Source organism: Artemia sp. Qi Xiang Cuo, chromosome 11 (genome assembly GCF_049724085.1).
Source record: "Artemia sp. Qi Xiang Cuo chromosome 11, ASM4972408v1, whole genome shotgun sequence".
Classification (NCBI taxonomy): domain Eukaryota; kingdom Metazoa; phylum Arthropoda; class Branchiopoda; order Anostraca; family Artemiidae; genus Artemia; species Artemia sp. Qi Xiang Cuo.
The window spans coordinates 4,422,052-4,447,724 of NC_142804.1; the positions used below are offsets into that span (position 1 = coordinate 4,422,052).

General features: G+C 34.2%; 1 protein-coding gene across 1 annotated transcript in view; it reads left to right on the forward strand.

Moving 5' to 3' along the window:
- LOC148946554 (27 kDa glycoprotein-like) overlaps nt 1–25,673 on the forward strand; it is an 81,582-nt gene that overhangs the window by 36,895 nt on the left and 19,014 nt on the right. The window contains exons 3-5 of the mRNA XM_089097436.1: nt 17,499–17,620; nt 21,097–21,251; nt 22,797–22,941. Of these exons, the coding sequence (XP_088953562.1) occupies nt 17,499–17,620; nt 21,097–21,251; nt 22,797–22,941 (422 nt within the window). The remainder of the gene's footprint in view (nt 1–17,498; nt 17,621–21,096; nt 21,252–22,796; nt 22,942–25,673) is intronic.

The window sequence follows — 25,673 nt, forward strand, 5'->3', positions numbered from 1 at the left end:
AACTCGTGACCTTTATAGATCATTTTTTAGGCCAGAAAATCCCAAGATGCCAGTTTTTCCAAAAAAATACGGAGCCGTTTTCGAGAAAAAATACATAAATACATGCACAATTCATGCTCGTTTAAAGAGATAAGATATGTCTCAGACACTTTCCCAAAAGGATTATACACATCGTCTGTGTGGAAGCAGTGATTGTTTAACATTTTCCTTTAATTTTCAGGATAGGTATAAGTAGTAAGCTATCTAGTACTTTCACCAGTGATTGCGTAATATGCCTTACCACGGGCCAGGCATCTATATATTTGAACCCTACGCCTAAGGCATAGATATGTATGTAGGTTTTCAACGAATTGGGGTTACCAGGGTCATTTAATACCGGTCCTATTAAGGACAAGTTTTTCTGACGTAGATTTCTACTTCATGATATACAAGTTGGTTTTTTTTATGTTAAATCCGTGGTCATTCATCTGTAAGTTGATTAGTAGGTTTTTTTTTTTAAAACTTGGCTAATAGGTTTTTAAACCTATTACTACGAACCCTACATGCATTCCATTTTTGGAACTAGGAGCGTGATTGTGTGTGATGCTATCAGACTGGTTTCGTTTATGGGTTCATTAATAGAAGGACTAATGTTTTTTGAAAAGGGTAATTACTTCTTTAGTTTACGAGATTTGCGAATTTTTTTTGCGAAAAGATATTTGCGTAAAGGTATTGCGAAAGTTAAGAATGCCTCACTGGTAATTAAAGAATGAGATTCTTGCATCAACAATACAAAGAATAAGCTCAGATACTTAATAGATTTGACGCTTACAAGAGACATTGCTAGAAAGTATTCAATAGCTTAATTGAAAAGTAACGATAAAATTATATTGTGACTTGACCTAGCTTTACCTCGCCGATGTGGTCTGCATAATACATAAGTAACGTTTGAAAAATATTGTCAATTTAAAAAGAAATGGCTGAAAAGTGTTTTGAGGGGGATGGGTTACATGGTGGGTTGAGTTGCACGAGGGTTCAGATAAAGGGGAGACAGGTGCACGGGGGGCTTCGGTTATACACGGGTTAAGTTACACGGGGGGTTCAGTTGCCTGGCCGCTATCCCTTTTTTCGAACATCGGGCCCCTGTTTTCAAAATCCCTTTTCCTTCTGAGGATTGGACCGTTTGATGGTTAGATATTAAACGTAATGAAATTTATATAGTTGCAATCTGCATAAAAATCCAATTCCTGTCAATTGTTATCAAAATTCCATTTTTGAGTTTTGGTTACAACTATAAATAAGGCTATCGTGTCTTTCTGAACTTTCTGTGCGAGGCAGTGTTTACTGTTTAGTTTAAATAATTCTAGGAGGAATTGAGTTTTGTGGATGGTGTTGAAAAATGGTACTTGTTAAATATTCGGGTAAACATACGACTAAGAAACGCTTCACTATAAATAAGGCTATCGTGTTTTTTCGAACTTTCTAGGGCGGTGGTAACTATTTAGTTTAAATAATTCTAAGAGGAATTGAGTTTTATGGATGGTATGGAAAAATGGTACTTGTTAAATATTCGGGTAAACATACGACGAAGAAACGCTTCACTATAAATAAGGCTATCGTGCTTTTCAGAACTTTCTAGGGCAGTCGTAACTATTTAGTTTAAAAAATTCTAGGAGGAATTGAGTTTTATGGATGGTATGGAAAAATGGTACTTGTTAAATATTCGGGTAAACATACGACTAAGAAACGCTTCACTAGAAATAAGGCTATCGTGTTTTTCTGAACTTTTTAGGGCTGTGGTAACTATTTAGTTTAAATAATTATAGGAGGACTTGAGTGTTTTGGATGGAGTGGAAAAAAGGTACTTGTTAAATATTCTGTTACACATACGACTTAGATACTCTTCAATATAAATTAGTCTTTCTTGTTTTTCCGAACTTTCTAGGGCAGTCGTAACTATTTAGTTTAAATAATTCTAGGAGGAATTGAGTGTTATGGATGGTTTGGTAAAATGATACTTGTTAAATATTCGGGTAAACATACGACTAAGAAACGCTTCACTATAAATAAGGCTATCGTGTTTTTCCGAACTTTTTAGGGCGGTGGTAACTATTTAGTTTAAATAATTCTAGGAGGTATTGAGTTTTATGGATGGTATGGTAAAATGGTACTTGTTAAATATTCGGGTAAACATACGACTAAGAAACGCTTCACTATAAATAAGGCTATCGTGTTTTTCCGAACTTTCTAGGGCGTTGGTAAATATTTAGTTTAAATAATTCTAGGAGGAATTGAGTTTTATGGCTGGTTTGGAAAAATGGTAGTTGTTAAAGATTCGGGTAAACATACGACTAAGAAACGCTTCACTATAAATAAGGCTATCCTGTTTTTCAGAACTTTCTAGGGCGGTGGTAACTATTTAGTTTAAATAATTCTAGGAGGAATTGAGTTTTATGGATGGTATGGAAAAATGGTACTTGTTAAATATTCGGGTAAACATACGACTGAGAAACGCTTCACTATAAATAAGGCTATCATGTCTTTCCGAACTTTCTAGGGTGGTGGTAACTATTTAGTTTAAATAATTCTAGGATGAATTGTGTTTTATGGATGGTATGGAAAAATGGTACTTGTTAAATATTTGGATAAACATACGACTAAGAAACGCTTCACTATAAATAAGGCTATCGTGTTTTTCCGATTTTTCTAGGCAGGTGTAACTACTTAGTTTAAATTATTATAGGAGGAATTGAGTTTTATGGATGGTATGGAAAAATGGTACTTGTTAATTATTCGGGTAAACATACAACTAAGAAACGCTTCACTATAAATAGGCTATCGTGTTTTTCCGAACTTTCTAGGGCGGGGGTAACTATTTAGTTTAAATAATTCTAGGAGGAATTGAGTTTTATGGATGGTGTTGAAAAATGGTATGTGTTGAATATTTGGGTAAACATACGACTAAGAAACTTACTTTACTTACTTAAAGCTCTTGCTCGGCAGCGTCGCCAGCGTAGAGGGAACCAGTCGTCAGCGCCGTCAGTCTTCTCCAGAGTGGTCGGTTCAGGGCGAGGGTTGTCACTTCAGCCGGGTTGATGTTTCTGGAGGCGAGCCGATCACGGATGACGTCCGCCCATCTGGTGCTCGGTCTTCCCCTAGGACGCCTCAAGCCGTTTGCAGCTGGGTCGAAATCGAAGATGAGTCGGGCGCGTGTTTGGGCAGGCAGACGGAGCAGATGACCATACCAACGCAGCGAGCGAGACTCAAGCTGCTCGGACAGGGGTGGGAGTTTGAAGGACCTGAGCATTTCCGAATTTCGTACCCTGTCGGGCCATCGGGAGCCTTCGATTTTTCGGAGGTGTTTTGTCTGGATGGCATCTACCTTCAGCGTCTGTGTCTGAGTCAGCGACCTAGTCTCAGCAGAATAGAGCATAAAGCTGGCAACCGAAGCAGAATATATTCGTGCTTTGGTGAGACGGCTGATCTGGGGTTTATGGAAGACCGTTTTTAGAAGGCGACCGAAGACAGAGTTTGCTTTTGCCGCTCTTGCTGATATTTCATTTTTTTTAAGGTTCATTTAGACGAGGTTACGTGCGCGCACGTAACCTCGTCTAAATGAACCAAAAAAAAAAAAATGAAATAAAGCTATGTCGACTTTGCATATCTCTCCAGATTGGTCCCTAAAAAACCAGTCTGGTTGAAAACGTGGAGTTTAGTACAGCTCGATTTTTTGCACTGTGTAGGACGCCCTGGGGACTCCCCGCTCGTTTGAAAAGGTGCCGAGGAAAGGCATACAAATAGCATGTAGTTTCAAAACGTGTTTAATCATGTTTCTTGAATGAAGTATCTGTACTCTATATTCAAGAGGTGAAATCAATAAAGAGCTTGTTACTTACTTACAAATATATTTTATAATTTATTGAATGAAATTTTATTATTGTGTATATCCAAGAGTTGACTTCAAGAAAAAACTTGTTACTTACTGAGAATTTTTTCATAATTTCTTGAATTAAATTTCTATATCGCGTAGCTAAGTGAAAATTGTTTGTGATAAAGAGAAAAAAAAGCTACTTACTTGCAATTTTTTCATAATTTCTTGAATGAAGTATCTGTACTGTATATCCAAGAGGTGAAATTAATAAAAAGAGTTTGTTAACTACTTACAATTATTTTCATAATTTCTTTAATGAAATGTCCGTATTGTGTATCCAAGAGTTGACTTCAAGAAAGAAATGGTTACTTACTGATAATTTTTTCATAATTTCATGAATTTAATTTATACATATTATATCTACATCGTTAAAAAATTTAATTTTTTTTATGTATAATATTTTTGTCAGATTTTCGTTAAAGATTTGTCATTTTTGTTTTTTTTGTTTATCAAAAATTCGAAATATAGAAATAATCCTATACTGATTATGGGAATTTTTCATTTTGTCATTAAATTAATATAAAATTCTTATAAATCAATATATAAAAAAATAAATTTTGTTACTTACTTAGAATTTGTTCATAATTTCTTGAACGAAATGTTTTGTTTGTTGATCCAACAGGTGAATTCAAGAAAGAATTATTGTTACTTACTGAGAATTTTTTCAATAATTTCTTGAATTAAATTTCTACGTCATTTAGCTAAGTGAAAATTGTTTGTGATAAAGAGAAAAAAAAAGTTAATTACTTGCGATTTTTTCATAATTTCTTGAATGAAGTATCTGTACTCTATATCGAAGAGGTTAAATCAATAAACAGTTTGTTACTGGCTTAAAAATATTTTCATGATTTATTGAATTAAATTTCAGTAGCGTGGATCCAAGAGATGAGTTCAAGAAAGAAATTGTTAATTACTACGAATTTTTTACTAATTTTTTGAATCAAATTTCTACATCGTGTATCTAAGTCATGAAATTCTTGAATGAAATTTCCATATTGTGTATCCATGAGTTCACTTCAAGAAAGAAATTGTTACTTACTGAGAATTTTTTCCTAATTTCTTGAATTAAATTCATCGTGTAGCTAAGTGAAAATTGTTTTTGATAAAGAGAAAAAAAAAGTTACTTACTTGTGGTTTTTTCATAATTTATTGAATGAAGTATCTGTACTATATATCCAGGATGTGAAAAAAAAAAGAGTTTTTTACTTACTTAAAAATATTTTAATAATTTCTTGGATGAAATTTACTTATTTTTTATAAAATATTTTAATTATAGAAAGAAATTTTTTTTTTTAATAAAATACTAATTTTATATTCATTAATTTTTTCAAAATAGGTTACTTAAATAACTAAAATGTTAATTAATTATATTTTATTAATAATTTATTTAATGAAATTTATACATAGTGTATCTAATTTATGAAAAAAATAAAGAGATTGTTACTTACTTGGTATTTTGTCACAATTTCTTGAACTAAATGTCTTTTTTGTTTATCCACCAGGTGAGTTCAAGAAAGAATTTGCGACTTACTTACAATTTTTTCATAATTTTTCTAATGAACTGTCCTTTTTATTTACCCAGGGGGCGAATTCAAGACAGAATTTGCTACTTACTTAAAATTCTTGATAATTCCTTAAGTATAATTTCTGCATTGTGTGTTCATTAGGTAACATGAGCCTTCTACACATTTAAAATTAATTCATCATTTCTTGAATGAATTTTCAGTATTTTTCATCAAATAGTTGAAAACAATAAAGACTATATTACTTAATTTCGATTTTATTATTATTTCTTGAATTAAATATCTGTATTGTGTCCAGGAAGCGAATTCAAGAAAGCTATTGTTACTTACTTACAATTTCTTCATAATTTAATGAAATGAATACAACTATTCTAAAGAATAAAGACGGGTTAAGCTTAATGATATCTATTGCTTAAACGTATTAACATATTTTTGAAAGAATTTGCTACTTACTTACAATTTTTGATAATTTCTTAAATGAAATTTCTGCATTGTGTATCCAAGAGGTAACTTCAAGAAAGAGTTTGTTGCTTACTTACAGTTTCGTCATAATTTCTTGAATGAAATTTCTTTTTTTATTTATCCAGGAGGCGAATTCATGAAAGAATTTGTTCCCGTGTGTCTGACAATAGATGTATGCAAATTCCTTTTCTTATATCTCCGAGGTTTTATTATACATTCTAAAAGTTTGATATTCTAGCTTACTCTAAAAAATAATGAACACATAACAATGTAATGCATAATATATTTTTAATGAACAAATGCACTGTATAATATAAATTCAAAAATATATTATGCTACAATAATAATGTCAAGGCTGAGCATTTATCATTCTTAATATTCTTCGTAAGATGGCAAAACGTGTTCCCGTTGTAAAATGTATATAATTTATTCACTTAGTTCGTAATATGTATATACAACAGTAGACCATATGAACAAAGACAAAATTTCTACGTTGGTCTCATCAAAAGTCCATTTATGATTTTAGTAGGTTGGCGTAATTTGACATTTATACGTTTGATAACTGGCAGTCCCGTTTTCTGGGGCTTTGTTTTTCAACGGGAAAGAGGGATCAACAATCGAGATATTGCCTGGCTATTTTCTGTAAATTTTCCTGGCGACAATATTCTCGCCTAACACATTATTTTTACGCAGGGAAAAGTGTTAACATATGGACAAGGTCATGATTACATTCTTATTATACGAACATGCAATTAAGATGCTGATGTTCCAAAGACTGCTACTGGATGACAGGTGGTAGCGTTATGTATCGGTAGGTCATGTGTTACCTACAGCATCAGCAATTAGATATCATCTATCATAAATTATACTTTTTATGTTGGTATTATCTTTTATTGCCATCTTCTCTGGAGATCTATGTCTTGCATATCCATCATCATAAGAGTTTAATTTTTCCGGTATTCCAAAGAAATTTAAGTCCTTACTGTCATGACAATGCATGCATACATTTCCAATAGTGCTACCACTTGTACTTGTTTCAAAGTTTAAATACTTCTCTTTGTCAGCATTCAATGCTACAAAAACCTTGTTATGTAAACACACTTTATAAAAATGCTCCATCTTCACTTTTTTTTATAGATATGACTTATGTGTTTATCGTTCCACTGCGTAAAAAATACTTATTTAATACATGTAATAGATTAGGTAGTGTCAATAACCAGTCATAGAATACCAGTGGGAAAGTCACATCGTGTCTCTGACCAACCATAGAGCGCAATTTTTAGAACTGTAATCATATTTTGACATTTTAAGTTATTTACAAAAAGAAAAAATAAAAAAAGTTTAAAAATCCCGAATTTTTAAAAAAGTTTGAATGAAACACTTTTAGGATATTGAATGTCTTTACTGAAAAGAAGAAAAATCACACGGAATCCGGCAAGTGAGTCTCTCAATCACCGTAAATCTCTTTTAAAGGATACAAAACTAATTATTTAACACAAAAATTTAGTTTTTAATGACCAGCAAGTAAAAAAAATAGTGAAGCATTTCATAGTCATATTTTTTACCCGAATATTTAACAAATACCATTTTTCCATACCACCCAAAAAACTCAATTCCTACTAGAATTATTTAAACTAAATAGTTACAACCGCCATAGAAATTTCTGAAAAACACTATAGTATTATTTATATTGAAGCGTTTCTTAGTCGTATGTTTACCCGAATATTTAACAAGTACCATTTTTCCATACCATCCATAAAACTCAATGCCTCCTAGAATTATTTAAACTAAATAGTTACCTCCGCCCTAGAAAGTTCAGAAAAACACAATAGCCTTATTTATAGTGAAGCGTTTCTTAGTCGTATATTTACCCGAATATTCAACAAGTACCATTTTTCCACACCAGCCACAAAAATCAATTCCTCCTAAAATTATTTAAACTAAATAGTTACCCTCGCCATAGAAAGTTCGGAAAAACACTATAGACTTATTAATATTGAAGAGTTACTTAGTCTTATGTTTACACTAATGTTAAACACATACCAAATTTCAAAACAATCCAAAACACTCAAGTCCTCCTATAATTACATAAACTAAATAGATACAACCGCCCAAGAAACTTTTGAAAAACATTATAGCCTATTTATAGAGAAGCGTTACTTAGTTGTATGTTTACCAGAATAATTAACAAGTATCCTTTTTCCATGCCATCCACAAAACACAAGTACTCCTATAATAATTTAAAATAAATAGTTACAAACGCCTAGAAATATCGGAAAATCATGATAGCCTTATTTATAGTGAATTGTTTCTTATTCATATTTTTACCCGAATATATAACAAGTACCATTTTCCCATACCAGTCATAAAACTCAATTCCTCCTAGAATTATTTAAACTAAATAGTTACCACCGCCCTAGAAAGTTCGGAAAGACACGATAGCCTTATTTATAGTGAAGCGTTTCTTAGTCGTATGTTTACCAGAATATTTAACAAGTACCATTTTACCATCCCATCCATAAAACTAAAGTCCTCCTATAATTATTTAAACTAAAGATTTAACACCGGCCTAGAAACTTCGGAAATACATGATAGCCTTGTTTATAGTGAAGCGTTTCTTAGTCCTATGTTTACCTGAATATTTAACAAGTACCATTTTTCCACACCATCCAAAAAACTCAATTCCTCCTAGAATTATTTAAACTAAATAGTTACCACCGCCCTAGAAAGTTCGGAAAAAACACGATAGCCTTATTTATAGTAAAGCGTTTCTTAGTCTTATGTTTACCAGAATATTTAACAAGTACCATTTTACCATACCATCCAACAAACTCAAGTCCTCCTAGAATTATTTAAACTAAATAGTTACCACCGCCCTAGAAAGTTCGGAAAAACAAGATAGCCTTATTTATAGTGAAGTGTTTCTTAGTTGTATGTTTACCAGAATATTTAACAAGTACCATTTTTCAATACCATTCAAAAAACTCAAGTCCTGCTAGAATTATTTAAACTAAATAGTTACGAGCGCCCTAGAAGGTTCGGAAAAACACGATAGCCTTATTTATAGTGAAGCGTTTCATAGTCGTATGTTTACCCGAATATTTAACAAGTACCATTTTTCAACACCATCCACAAAACTCAATTCCTCATAGAATTATTTAAACTAAATAGTTACCAACGCCCTAGAAAGTTCGGAAAAACACGATAGCGATATTTATAGTGAAGCGTTTCTTAGTCGTATGTTTACCCGAATATTTAACAAGTACCATTTTACCAAACCATCCAAAAAACTCAATTCCTCATAGAATTAATTAAACTAAATAGTTACCACCGCCCTAGAAAGCTCGGAAAAACACGATAGCATTATTTAGAGTGATTAGTTTCTTAGTCGTATGATTACCCGAATATTTAACAAGTACCATTTTTCAATACCATCCATAACACTCAATTCCTCCTAGAATTATTTATACTAAATAGTTACGACTGCCCTAGAAAGTTCGGACAAACACGATAGCCTTATTTATAGTGAAGAGTATCTAAGTCGTATGTTTACCCGAATATTTAACAAGTACAATTTTTCCACTCCATCCACAACACTCAAGTCCTCCTAGAATTATTTAAAATAAATAGTTACCACAGCCCTAAAAAGTTCGCAAAAACACGATAGCCTTATTTATAGTGAAGTGTTTCTTAGTTGTATGTTTAACCGAATATTTAACAAGTACCATTTTTCAATATCATCCATAAAACTCAAGTACTCCTAGACTTATTTAAACTATATAGTTAACACCGCCCTAGAAAGTTCGTAAAAACAAGATAGCATTTTTTTTAGTTAAGATTTTGTTAGTAGTTTGTTTACCCGTTGATTTAACAAGTACCATTTTTAAATACCATCCATAAAACTCAATTCCTCCTAGAATTATTTAAACTAAATAGTTACCACCGCCCTAGAAAGTTCGAAAAAACACGATTGCCTTATTTATAGTGAAGCGTTTCTTAGTCGTATGTTTACCCGAATATTTAACAAGTACCGTTTTTCAACACCATCCACAAAACTCAATTCCTCCTAGAATTATCTAAACTAAACAGTAAACCCTGCATCGCACAGAAAGTTCAGAAAGACACGATAGCCTTATTTATAGTTGTAACCAAAACTCAAAAATGGAATTTTGATAACAATTGACAGGAATTGAATTTTTATGCAGATTTCAATTATATACATTTCATTACACTTAATATCTAAACATCAAATTCTCCAATTATCAGAAGAAAAAGGGATTTTGAAAACAGGGAGCCCGATTTTCGAAAAAAGGGATACCCCCGTGCAACTGAATCCCCCTTGTAACTTAACCCGTGTATAACCGAAACCCCCCGTGCAACTGTATCCCCTTTATCTGAACCCTCGTGCAACTCACCCCTCCATGCAACACATCCCCCTCAAAACACTTTTCAGCCATTTCTTTTTAAATTGACAATATTTTTCAAACGTTACTTATGTATTATGCAGATAACATCGGCGAGGTAAAGCTAGGTCAAGTCACAATGTCATTCTATCGTTACTTTTCAATTAAGCTATTGAATACTTTCTAGCAATGTCTCTTGTAAGCGTCAAATCTATTAAGAATCTGAGCTTATTATTTGTATTGTTGATGCAAGCATCTCATTCTTTAATTGTCCATGAGGCATTCTTAACCTTCGCAATACCATTACATAAATATCTTTTCGCAAAAAAAATTCACAAATCTCGTAAACTAAAGAAGTCATTACCCTTTTCAAAAAACATTAGTCCTTCTATTAATGAATCCATAAACGAAACCAGTCTGATAGCATCACACACAATCACGCTCCTAGTCCCAAAAATGGAATGCATGTAGGGTTCGTAGTAATAGGTTTAAAAACCTAATAGCCAAGTTTATAAAAAAAAAACCCTACTAATCAACTTACAGATGAATGACCACGGATTTAACCTAAAAAAAAAAAACTTGTATATCATGAACTAGAAATCTACGTCAGAAAAACTTGTCCTTAATAGGACCAGTATTAAATGAGCCTGGTAACCGTCCAATGCGTTGAAAACCTAAATACATATCTATGCCTCAGGCGTAGGGTTCAAATATATAGATGCCTGGCCCGTGGTAAGGCATATTACGCAATCACTCGTGAAAGTACTAGATAGCTTACTACTGGTATATTTTGTAGAATCATCATGGGCGCGGCATCCGCTACAACCCAATAAAGAACGAACTCTAGCCCATAGTAACCAAATAGCAAAAGCTCGCCAACGAATTCTAAGGTCTCGAATCCTCTTAATATTTTTTTTTATTAAAGCAACTGCCCATGGATTTCAGTTGTCCTCAGAGCTTAAACTTGAAGCCCACTAGCAGGATTAAAAAGCTGATTTTTATATTTTTCACACAAAAAAATTGAAAGGTCAGTGGAAGTATCCCAACAAGAAAGACAATATTGCTCGCGTTGTGACCTTGTTGGATTCATGTTTAACTTTTAGTTATTTTCAAACATACTTGCTCATGGGAACCCATAGGCTGAATTTTAGGGGGGGGGGGCTTACCTTGTCTGATCGGCACTTCCATGGTACCTGTCTAGAATCCGATAAACACGCGACAATTTTATTGAAGATCAGATAGGCATTTTACCGGGTAATGCCCAGACGCTTTAAAACAAAGGGTTTCTTACTCCGGGAACTATATTTACACTTTAGTTTTTTGGGGTTTAGGGGGAATAAAAGGTACCTAGGCTGGTTTAGGTTAGGTTACGTATTGAATATATGCTATGTTTTATCCCTACACCCCCTAAGGTGCAAATATATAGCCCAAATTGATTTCTAAACTATTATATTTTCATCCTATTTTGTTTTATTTCATTAGCATTGACGAAACCTCACTTCTCGCGTGTTTATCGGATTCTAGACAAGTACCTAGACATCTAGAAAAATATAAAAATATAAGGAAGCGTCGTTCAGCAAGGGAGGTAGTTGGCCCACCCCTGCCCCCCTTATGGGCGCCCATGGACTTGCTAATAAGTCTGTTTGACGAAACAAAGAAAAGTGCACCTGCTTTGATGTCAAACTTGAAGCCAGAGGGATGCATGATTAAATTTGCTCACTATACTTGTATGTATCTAGTTAGATTTTGATCTTCTTGTGCCTTCTACAGAAATTAATTTGATTTTTTTTTCACAAAATAAGTTTTGACAAGAAAAGTAAAGAACTCCATTAAACAAAGAATGAGCAAAAATAAAATCAAATAATCTACCAAGTGTGAAACTACCACAAATCCGCATCGATAAATAAATGAAACCCAAAACGAACAGAAATTACAATAAATGACCAAGTCAGACTCAAAACCGATACAAGTCTGCAGAAAGTGGGCTCAAAATCCTTATACTTTCATAAGGCCAGAACATAATTGGCACTTTACTGAAAAAATACAATATTTTTCAAATTCATAACTTTTATAAATCAAATAGAACTAGCAGTTTGATTTCTAAATATCAGTACATGTAAATTAAACTGACAATGCACATTCATTTGTATTTTTTTCAGTAAAGTGCAAATTATGTTCTGGCCTTGGGAAGGCATAGGGGTTTTGAGCCCAACTTATTTTAATTTTTGCTCGTTTCGAGTATGAGTCGGTTATTTATTAACACAGTGCATTTTGATTTAATCTTAAGGCAACATTTAGTTTTTAAACATAAAGGCAAATGGGAGGGTGGGCGTGCGAGGGGGTTAGTTTCCCTCCAATCACTTTCGACTATTAAAAAGGGCTTCAGCCCTTTCTATTTTCAATCGTATGAGCCCTTTTCGAAGTTCCTACGACGTTGTTTAGACAGTGCCGTGGTCTAAACAACAACAACAACAACAACAAAATAATACATTATACCCACATCGATCTTTACTATAAATATGTCAAGCCTTCCAATAACTTTCGACTGTTAAAAAGGGCGTAAGGCCTTTCGATTTCCAATCGAATGAGCCCTTTTTGAGTTTCTACGACAACGCTTTTTATAAACACCTTATATATCCCTAGGGAGGAAATAACAACCCTTACCCTAGGGGCTGTGAGGGTAGTTGTCATCCTCTAAGACCTAATTTCCAGAACTTTCAACTACGTTAAACAAAATGGTTATCTCAAAATTGGGATTGGATGTGTCTGGGAAAATGGTGGGCGTGAGAAGGGCGTTAGTCGCTCTCCAATCACTTTCAACTATTATTTACAGAGCTTTCTAGAACTTTCCACTTTTTTTTTATTTTTGATAAGGAAATTTCTACAATAATTTTCGATATAAACCTTATATGCCCCCAGTTCATAACTTACAACCCTTGCACTGACAGCCCTGATGGTGTTATCATTTAAAAAGACCAAAATCCCAAGATCTTTCACTAAGTTTAACAAAATGGCTATCGCCAAATTTTGATTGAATTTTTTCGGAAAAATAGGGGGAGTGAGAGGGGGGGGGGTAGTTGCCCTCCAATCACTTTCGAATATTAAAAAGGACACTAGCCATTTCAATTTTCAATCGAATGAACCCTTTTTGAAGTTTTTACGACAACGGTTTCTATAAAAACCTTACATGACCCCAGGGTATAACTTACAACGCTTGCCCTGAGGGCTGTGGGGGAGTGTCCTGCTCAAAAACATAATTCCTATCGGGAAATCAACAACGCTGAACAAAATGGCTATCTAAAAATTTTGATTGGATGTGTTTGGGGAAAATGTGGGTGAGAGAGGGGGGTTAGTTGCCCTCAAATCGCTTTTTACTATTAAAAAGGGCACTAGACCTTTGAATTTCCAATCGAATAAGCCCTTTTTCAAGTTTCTACGAAAAAGATTTAAATAAAATTTTATATGCCCTCAGGGCATAACTTATAACCTTGCCCTGAAGACTGTAGGGGGAGTGTCCTGCACAAAGGTATAATTTCCTGAACTTTAAACTGCTTGGAACAAAATGGCTATCCCAAAATTTTGATTGGATGTGTTTGGGGAAATGGTGGGCGCGGAAGGGGTAGCCTTCCAATTACTTTCGACTATTAAAAATGGCACTAGCAATTTCAATTTCCAATCGATTGAGTCCTTTTAAAGTTTATAAGACATCTCCTTCTATTACAACCTAATATGCCCCCATGGCATAACTTACAACCCTTGCCCTGAGGGCTTTGAGGGGGTTTTCATCTCCAAAGTCCTAATTTACATAACTTAAAACTATGTTGAATAAAATGGCTATCTCAAAAGTTTGATTGGCTGTGTTTGGGGAAAAGGTGGGCGTGAGAGGGTGGTTAGTTGCCCTCCAATCACTTTCGTTTATTAAAAAGGGCACTAGCCCTTTGAATTTCCAATCGAATGAGCCTTCTAAGACAATGCTTTGTATAAAAACCTTATATGCCCCTAGGGTATAGGTTACAACCCTTGCCCTGAGGGCTCTGGGGGAGTGTCCTCCTCAAAGCATAATTTCTATCTGGAAATCAACTACGCTGAAAAAATGGCTATCTCAAAATTTTGATTGGATGTGTTTCGGGAAATGGTGGGCCTGGAAGAGGGGTTAGTTGCCTTCTAATCACTTTCGACTATTAAAAAGGGCACAAGCCACTCCAATTTCCAATTGAATGATTCCTTTTCGAAGTTACTACGACAATTTCTTCGATACGAAGTGCCTTGCTCTAAAGGAAAAAAATTATTTATAATACATTGTGCCAACTTCGTTCTTATATGCCCTCAGGGCATAACTTAAAACCCTTGCCCCGAGGGTTGGGGGGTGTCTTCCTCAAAAACATATTTTCTATCTGGAAATCAACTACGCTGAACAAAATGGCTATCTCAAAATTTTGATTGGATGCGTTTGGGGGAATGCTGGGCGGGGGGGGGGGGGGCTAGTTGCCCTCCAATCACTTTGGACTATTAATTTCCAATCGAATGAGTCTTTTTTGAAGTTTCTACGACAACGTCTTCTATAAAAACCTTATTTGCCCCCATGGCATAACTTACAACCCTTGCCCTGAAGGCTGTGGTGGAGTGTCCTCCTCAAAAAACATAATTTCTATGTGGAAATCAACTACGCTGAACAAAATGGCTATCTCAAAATTATGATTGGATGTGTTTGGGGGAATGTTGGGCGGGGGGGGGGGGGGGCAAGTTGCCCTTCAATCACTTTCGACTGTTAAAAAGGGCACAAGCCACTCCAATTCCAATTGAATGAGTCCTTTTTGAAGTTTCTTCGACAACTTCTTCGATGCGAGGTGCCCTGCTCTAAAGAAAAAAATAATAAATAATACATTGTGCCAACATCGTTCTTATATGCCCTCAGGGCATAACTTAAAACCCTTGCCCCGAGGGTTATGGGGGAGTGTCCTCCTCAAAAACATATTTTCTATCTGGAAATCAACTACGCTGAACAAAATGGCTATCTCATAATTTTGATTGGATGTGTTGTGGGGAATGATGGGCGTGGGTGGGGGCTAGTTGCCCTCCAATCACTTTTGACTATTAAAAAGGGCACTAGCCACTCCAATTTCCTATCGAATGAGCCCTTTTCGAAGTTTCTATGACAACTCTTTCGATACGAAGTGCCCGGGTATGGAGGAGAAAAAAAAAATAAATAAATAATACATTGTGGCAACATCGTTCTTTATTTAGGCAGCACTATTGCGCTGCCTATGATAACAAAAATTAGCTTAGACGGCTAAAGATCGTTTTTTCTCATTAGTGGATCTGGTATTCGATTTTGCCTTTTCTACCTCTAAATGATTTTTGGCAATTGGCCACAGTAGTATTTACAAAATTGTATTATGTCATCATCGCCGTATTCCTTTGGTGTCAGAAAAGAAGAAATCAACTCTAGCCAAACTGGTTTTTTATTTTGCGTTTTAGTTATGGCCGTTCTGTGGTTACTGATCATGCTTATTTGGTTTCTTATATCTCGAAATAACTTTTTTTTTTCAAATCAAGCATACCGTTCCATTTGTTCAATAAGGGGACAACTGATTGAAAGTAAAGGTACCAAAGAAATTTTGTCACCAAAGATATATCATAGGAATAGGAGTTAAAAGTCACGTTTTTTCTGAAAGATCAATCCTTTTACCATTAGCCTATCTATCACAATAGTTATGATTTTTAATATTCTCTTTTCCTTTTCCTTCTTTCTTCTTTTCTTCTCTGTCCTTCTTTTTCCTATTATTCTTATTTTTCCTTTCCTTTCATTTTTTCTTTTCTTCTTTTTCTCTTTCCTTCTTTTTTACTTTTCTTGTTTTCCCTTCTTCTTTTTTCTTTTTTTAAATTTCCTATTATTCTTCTTTTTCCTTCTTTTTTCTTTCTTCTTTTTTCTATTATTTTTCATTTTCTTTTTAATTTCTGATGATGATGAGGGCAAAATGGGCTAATAAAAATTAACCTGGATTGTAATGCTGAACTAGAATACCGACTGTGTAACGAGATTTATAAAACAGAAGGTCATTTTGCTCGATAAAGTTTTTTGTAATATTTACGGTTTTTCTTTCCCCTCTTATCTTATGATTTACTGTCACCTATAATATTACTCCAGCAACACCGAGAAAGTGGCGACAAATATTTTTTAATTATCCTCTAAAAAAATAGTTTTATCTTTTGCCTATTGCTAGGCTAAACTAGACTAAGCCTAACTGGATAACATATTTAATTTTAGCCTAATAAGTTTATTTTGGAATACCATTATCCTAGTATATCCTAGTACCATTATCTGTCGTAATAATTTTGATTCTTATTATTTTTCTTTTGTTTTTTTTCTTTTCTTCTTTTCCCTTTTTTATCCTATTATTCTTCTTTTTTCCTATTATTCTTCTTTTTCCTTTTAATTGTTGCTGATGATGAAGGAAAGATGGGCTAATAAAAAATAACCTGCATTGTAAAGCTGAACTAGAATACCAACTGTAACGAGATTTGTAAAAACAGAAGGTCATTCGCTTGATAAAGATTTTTGAAATATTTCCGTTTTTTCTCCCCCCCCCCCCTCTTATGATTTGCTGTCACTGATAATATTACTCAGGCAACACCGGAAAAGTGGTAACGGATAGTTTTTAAAAATATCATTTGCCTATCGGTAGACTGAACTAGACTAAGCCCAACTGGATAACGTAATTTGTACAAGAGTTTCGATTATATTTTAGTTTTAGCTTAATAACTGTTGTTTGGAATATTTTCTTTTGCTCTTTCCCTCCCATGGTTTGCTGTTAGCTCATTATATTAGTTTGGCGACACTGGCAACTATTTTGATCCCACTATTATTAGGTTCATCATAACCTCAAAGAAACGAATCTTCATCGGGGCTTTGTGGTTTCCGAGGGGTTGCCCACTCTTAGAAATAATGTATACCAAGTTGCCAGCTCCAAGCGTGGCGGAACTGCCCCAAGCTTGGTGGAACTAATTCCACAATTTTTATATTTATTTTTGTCAACAAAAACCTTCCCAATTCAGCAATATTAGCAAATTTTGCAAAAATTCGAACCCCACCAAGCGTGGGGGAACTGTACGGCGCCTGTGTAAGTTTTGATTTGTGTCTTTAATACACGAATGAGAGATTATTCTTTATTCTTTAGCTGATTAAGGTTTCTTTTTCAGACTGAAATGGATTCATTCAAAAAATGCTTCAAGGAAAATTTTGATGTCGATGTTATCGAACAAGAACTAGAAGACGCGGAAGAGGAAAAAAATTTGGACCTTGTATTTAAAAAATATTGCAAGTAAGTTGACAGAGCTTGAGTAAATGCAGTTCAGTTAGTGCCGATATAACTGTTGAGTGGTAAATGACTAAGTCTTAATCCAATTCTGTCTGGTCGAGAATTTATTTCATGCAATATCAAATTGTCCACTCATAAGAATTTCATGCACATAATTCACACTTATAGTTTTTGTTCCCCAGAGCGAAATCTTTCATGTATTTTTAAAGTGGTTGACTAAGTAATTTTTTTTTGCAAATTTGACACTCCGTAAAGTTTTTCGCCAGAGGGAATTCTTTGATGTCTTTTGAAGCTGCTCGTTTGGGAGAATTTCTATTTACAAATTAAAAACTCATAGCGTTTTTCCCCAGAGTGAATTGCTTGATGCGATTTCAAATTGCTCTTCTGATACAATTTTTTATTATAAATATCGCAATCATGGGGTTTTTCGCCAGACGGAATTCTTTGATGTCTTTTGAAGCTGCTTGTTTGGGAGAATTTCTTTTTACAAATTAAAAACTCATAGCGTTTTTCCCCAGAGTGAATTGCTTGATGCGATTTCAAATTTCTCTTCTGATATAATTATTTATTATAAATATCGAAATCATGGGATTTTTCGCCAGAGGGAATTCTTTGATGTCTTTTGAAGCTGCTCATTTGGGAGAATTTCTATTTACAAATTAAAAACTCATAGCGTATTTCCCCAGAGTGAATTGCTTGATGCGATTTCAATTTTCTCTTCTGATATAATTTTTGATTATAAATATCGCAATCATGGGGATTTTCGCCAGAGGGAATTCTTTGATGTCTTTTGAAGCTGCTTGTTTGGGAGAATTTCTTTTTACAAATTAAAAACTCATAGCGTTTTTCCCCAGAGTGAATTGCTTGATGCGATTTCAAATTGCTCTTCTGATATAATTCTTTATTATAAATATCGCAATCATAGGGATTTTCGCCAGAGGGAATTCTTTGATGTCTTTTGAAGCTGCTTGTTTGGGAGAATTTCTTTTTACAAATTAAAAACTCATAGCGTTTTTCCCCAGAGTGAATTGCTTGATGCGATTTCAAATTGCTCTTCTGATATAATTCTTTATTATAAATATCGCAATCATGGGTATTTTCGCCAGAGGGAATTCTTTGATGTCTTTTGAAGCTGCTTGTTTGGGAGAATTTCTTTTTACAAATTAAAAACTCATAGCGTTTTTCCCCAGAGTGAATTGCTTGATGCGATTTCAAATTTCTCTTCTGATATAATTATTTATTATAAATATCGAAATCATGGGATTTTTCGCCAGAGGGAATTCTTTGATGTCTTTTGAAGCTGCTCATTTGGGAGAATTTCTATTTACAAATTAAAAACTCATAGCGTATTTCCCCAGAGTGAATTGCTTGATGCGATTTCAAATTTCTCTTCTGATATAATTATTTATTATAAATATCGCAATCATGGGGATTTTCGCCAGAGGGAATTCTTTGATGTCTTTTGAAGCTGCTCATTTGGGAGAATTTCTTTTTACAAATTAAAAACTCATAGCGTATTTCCCCAGAGTGAATTGCTTGATGCGATTTCAAATTGCTCTTCTGATATAATTCTTAATTATAAATATCGTAATCATGGGATTTTTCGCCAGAGGGAATTCTTTGATGTCTTTTGAAGCTGCTCATTTGGGAGAATTTCTATTTACAAATTAAAAACTCATAGCGTTTTTCCCGAGAGTGAATTGCTTGATGCGATTTCAAATTGCTCTTCTGATATAATTCTTTATTATAAATATCGTAATCATGAGATTTTTCGCCAGAGGGAATTCTTTGATGTCTTTTGAAGCTGCTCATTTGGGAGAATTTCTATTTACAAATTAAAAACTCATAGCGTTTTTCTCCAGAGTGAATTGCTTGATGCGATTTCAAATTACTCTTCTGATATAATTCTTTATTATAAATATCGCAATCAAGGGGTTTTTCGCCAGAGGGAATTCTTTTATAACTTTTGAAGCTGCTCGTCTGGGAGAATTTCTTTTTACAAATTAAACACTTTTAGCGTTTTTCCCCAGAGTGAATTGCTTGATGCAATTTCAAATTGCTCTTCTGATATAATTTTTTATTATAAATATTGCAATCATGGGGTTTTCCCTAGAGGAATACTTTGATGTCTTTTTAAGTTGCCCATTTGGGAGATTTTTTTTACAGCTTAAACACTCATAGTGTTTTTCCCCAGAGCGAATTGTTTGATGTGATTTCAAACTGCTCTTCTGAGAGAATTTGTTCTTACAAATTACACACTCATTGTTTTTTTTTTTTTCTTTAAAAACCCTCTACAACGATCTTTTCATTTATATTCAAGCCGTTGCCTCGTGAGAAGCTTTTCTTGTATTATTGCAATCCATAGATTCTTCCTTAATGGATGATGCGACATGTGCAGACTCATTCTTGTCACCAATATTACCATCATTTTTAGAGTAACTTTTGTTCTCAGATTCTGAGCTCGTCTGAGGTAATTTTTATTACAAATATCGCATTTATGTGGTTTTTCTCTAGAGTGAATTTTCTTATTTGATTTCAAATGGATCTTCTGCAAGAATCTTTCACCACATATTTCACATTCCTGGAGTTTTTCCCCAGAGTGAATTGCTTGATGTACTTTGGTTGACTAAGTAAATTTTTTCTTGCAAATTTGACACTCGTATGGTTCACCAGTGACTCTTAGAAACAAAGCTCTTTTAATGGTGCAAAAACATGGACAGTCGGAAATAAGGTTGTCCCAGTTCATGGATAACACCAGAAAATGTATGAGGCGTCAAATGGGGGCTGGGACAGGTAGGGCATTTGCCCCCCTAGATTTTTCGCCCTTTCATGCTTGAATTTAAAAATACTTTTTATTTTGGTATATTTATTGAAAAATCCCTTTTTTTAATATTTTCATAAAAAAAACAAAGTCGTTCTTGATAGATTGAAAAAAAATAAATACATTTTGCCCCCCCCCCCCCCATAAATATTCCTGAATTCTAGCTACTGTAATGTATGATGGTAAATTGCATGCAAAATGTGTCTTGCTTCAAAATACCAGAAAGTAGTAATTGCCAGTGAATTTTGTTAATAAAAGTACCTAGTCAAGTGATGAGGTCAATAGACATACTTAAAAAATATGATAACTTTTAGAAAAGTGATTTTTTAATTATTTTTTTTGCATTTTATGCAAAAACAAGATGATACTCTGACAAACAAAAGGATAAATGATGTTCCGAAACTAATTTTTAATAAAATAGCATCTGATTGTCGTAAACTTCATTCGCCCTGTTATGTGATATTATCACACAGCTACTGACTGTGATTTTAAACAGCCAAATTTATCATGATTTTTTCCTCTTTCGAAACTCTTGGGTTTTCTAGAAAATGCTTTATTTCCAAAATTGGAAGAAATCTGGGGTTGACTATGTTCCATACATTTATTAGTAAATTGGAAAAGTTGATTTTGATTTTGATTTTTTTTTTCTGTATTTCAGTCGGATACCTAATTTGCACCTTTGCCTGGATCCAGTCATTAAATCCTTTCGTCAGTATTTAAATGAGAAAGAGAATACCACAGTTGATCACTTATTGTCTGCTCTCAACGCAAGCCTGGACTTTATTTGCTATCATGACGGAGATAGAATTGCGTGTAAGTCCCAAATATTCCTTTTCTGTTTTTGCCCCTTAGCTATGAAAGAAAAATTAACATGGTTAGGTTATGTTTTGTAGATGAAGGATTGTTGTCAAAGAAGGAGATGAGGATTAACAATCCAATTAGGGCCAGATGGACAGTACAAATCCCTCGAATTTGGGGGGGGGTCATAATAAAAGAGCTAGTGGAAGTGGAACTTCATGATAGGGAGTAAAGCACAGCATATATATATATATATATACACACATATATATATATATATATATATATATATATATATATATATATATATATATATATATATATATATATATATATATATATATATATATATATATATATATATATATATATATATATATATATATATATATATATATATATATATATATATATATATATATATATATATATATATATATATATATATATATATATATATATATATATATATATATATATATATATATATATATATATATATATATATATATATATATATATATATGCGGTTGCGAAAAGTTTCTTCAAAAATGACACGCATCATAGCGCGCTGAATGGGAAGTTCCCAGTACGTCAGAGCAATAGTTTCAGTTGCTACTTGGTATTCGATCAGATCAGTCCCGTCGTAATGCGAGAAACCTTTGTCATTGCGCGTGCGCAAAGAGGCAGAGTCATAAGGAGAGATCTAGATTGACGTGTTTCAAAAATCTTTACTGGGGAGGATAGACATTTTGCTACTGTTCGTATTTATATTTGTGCTATGGTGGTAAAGTGTTAAAATTTTAATAAAACGGTGACGAGGTAGAATATGGTGGACCCCGCAGTTGTGTTGACTTCCGACTCATTAATAATAAAATGATAAAAATAATAAAATGACTCATATTAATTAAATGGTGACGAGGTAGAGTAGGGCGGACGCGCAGTTGTGTTGGCTTCCGACTCATGTGATGAATTTTAGTAGCAGCCTAGGATATCCTCTAAGCCTTCAGTGGTTTAGGGAGTATTGATCTGGCTTGCACTCAGGAGAGAAGGTTAAATTCTTTTCAAGGAGGAGTGGATGCTACAATTAGGTATATGTTATCAGAATCAGAAAAAAGTTGGGGTGAGAGGGAAGGTAACTGGATGGTACGTCTTTGATCCCCCTTCTCCTTGGAATACCAATAAAACATAAAATTTAAATATTATATTTAAATGCATCAATATACTGTAAAACACATGTTTTTAGGGCCAGTATTTCTCAGGGGATTCTTTGCATCAATTTTGAAGCGGAAGCTAGCCCCCTCTGTTAGCAGGTATGAAGTAACTATCGCTGTCAAATGCTTGTTTATCTGGCTTCTTTTAATTAAAAGGAAAACTTGTGATAAGGCTCACAATATAGATTTAAAATAATAATTATATATATATATATATATATATATATATATATATATATATATATATATATATATATATATATATATATATATATATATATATATATATATATATATATATATATATATAAATATATATAATATTTATGCATGACATATTTTTCAGTATTTATGTCTGAAGATGGCCTACAATGTTTGGTTGATAATCATGAACTTTTGCTGAACTGTTCATCAATATTCAATGATAGTGCCCCTTTGACCCCAGACGTTGATTCATTTGATTTGCTTCAATTTGACGCTGAGAGTTGTCGGTAAATATTCATTTTTGATTTTTTTTTGATAAGTGCAAAACATTACTTTTGTTATACAAAAAGTTTGCTGTTTCTTTTCGTTATTCAATTAAAGCTTTCTCTTAAAGAAACATTGCTGATTTGAAAATTTTCTTCACTATTCTTTACAAAAATAATGTTTTTGTCTATATTACAAGCCTGTATGATAGTTTTATTTTATGAACAGGATATCATTGCAAGCATAGCTGGACTATTAATAAACCAGGGTTGCCAGAAAGTGTAACAAAAAACAAGCCCGTGCATTTGAAAAACAAGCCAAAATATGCCCGAGCCTTTGAAAACCAAGACTGCCATCATGGTCAGTTCATAAACTTCTAAAATTGCCCAAATTTGCGTGTTTCACAACAATTTCGGTGCTAAAGTCAAAAAATTTTTGACTAGAGCCGCGACACGTGCATGGCTCGACAAGTGTAGTTGGATTAGTTTTAGATCAGTTTTTTTTCCGGTTGTTTCAAACTTAGCACAAATCTTTCGAAACAAAGACGGCAAAAAGGTGGTCCTGGTTAAAACAAACTTCGCACAAATCTTTAAAAACAAATACGGAAAATGCGGTCTAAAATTTTTGTTAATTCCTTAACCATTTTCAAAATCCGTATCATTTCGTCCATGACAAAATTAAAAAATTGTATTACGAAAGTGCTACAAATTGAAGCACCTGCTACAGCGTGCTACACATGATGAAAAAGTGCTAAAATTGATCTTTCGTGCTAAAGTTGGAAAAAGTTTCGCCCCTAATCTAACTCTACTTTTACCTTGCTTGCTTACCCTTGGTTCATCCTGTTCCGCTTTCAAGGAAGAACAATAATTTTGCGTGATCCGCCAAAATTCATCTGTTTTTACCTGCAGGTTTATACGTCATAATGGTTAAACAGCTGTGAACTCATTTTATTAACTTCTAGAACTTAATATAACTTATTCTTATAGATACGCTAGTAACAATCACAAGCCGAAGACATACAATATCTTTGGTTTATTATCGCATAAAAATTATTGGTACAGGTTATTTGGTACAGTTGCAACACAACACAATATTTAAAGATAACTTCATGATTAAAGTAAGGCCTGAAAAAGAAACATGAGAACGGGGTTAATACAAAAGCCTTCGTAATCCCAAAATGAAATAATACGGACAGATAAAAAAACAAAACAAGAAAGAAAGGCACTTAGATCCATAAGGCACTAAGAGATTAAGACTCAAAGGAGGCTAGGATATTATCTAGATCGACTAGATTAGTTGTTTCGTCAGTTTCTTCGACTTCACAAACCTTATAAATGTCACTATTGAAAAAGCAGCATACGCTTTGTAGGCTCAAACGTGGAACAACAAGAGCCACATGCTGACAACCACAGCCTGAACACAGGTATTGAGTTCAACATGGGCAAGAGCATACGGTTTTGAAGCTTGATCTTAATGACATTCATTAAAGAAAAGGACCATTCCACTATCGCACTGCTAATTGGGAAACTCAACAAGGTAAATGCCCACTTTGCTAACTCACGAAAAGGAAATGCTTCAACAGGATCAAGATAATGTAGGACAGCTATCCAAAACTGAGAGGAGTCTTTGGGGATTGTTCCTCCACACACAAATGACCAATTAACATCCAACAGTTTCCTCCACTGATTCTCCAAGGTACTGAGATCAGTGGTAGCAACAATTCTCAATGGCAAGTCTCCAAATCAGGGTTGAAACTGAGACAAGCAAATCACAGGGAATAAAAAATTTCAGTTTGAGGAGCAAATCCAGAACAGGAGGTATTCGCTTAAGCACCGCTTTAACTGCAGTTTTCAGGAACGCAAAATACCGTATTTTGATATCGCTCTTCTGTGTGTCTGAAAGTTTAGATTTGGCCCGTTCATTCAGGAACTCTCATGTCCATAATCAACTAGATGTGGTGGCAAATAATTGATTTCGAGGTCCATATTAATCGTCACAGGCACTTGTATTTGTACTTATTGCACGTTCAAGTCACATCCAGGCTCATCGGGGCGCCCAGCAGACGACGACAAGTTTCTTTCCAGAGATTGCCCTCGAGGGTGGCAGGGTCCATAATTTTAAACCAGTGACGATCCTAGCGTCAGTTAAATTTTCAGAAACTCCTAATAGGCTCTAGGTCAGCCTTGATTGTCGCAAGCCATGTTTTCTTCTGTCCTCCTGCTCTCTTCTTCCATACTGGTAGTGGAAGGCAATTGAGGCATTTTTTGGTAATATGCTCTTCTGATCTCCGCATGGTGTGGCCAAACCACCTCAGACGCCTCATTTTTACGACATCAGAGACAAGTAAGCGATCCTCACCTCTTCTCCTGACCTCTTCGTTCGAGACTTCGTCTGAGAGGTGAATGCCTAGTATATATCGCTAGTATGTATTATGGGACAAGTCCGATTCTGACGCTCCCGGTGCTTTCAGTGATGGAGTTTTACACCCAGAGAAGAGGACAGAGAGTACCACGACATTGTAGACTCAGCGCTTTGTTGATGGAGAGATTTCGCTACGCTTCCAGAGCGAGTTCTTTAGCTGCAGAAAGACGTTCCATGCTGAGGATATGCAATTCCGGATTTCCTCTGATGATTCCCCAGTTGTATTTATCTCTGAGCCAAGGTATTTAAACGAATGAACGTCCTCGATTTGACTACCATTTAGGGTAACGGGAGTGTCATCCATCCCATCTGTCCGCATCGTTTTCGTCTTCGA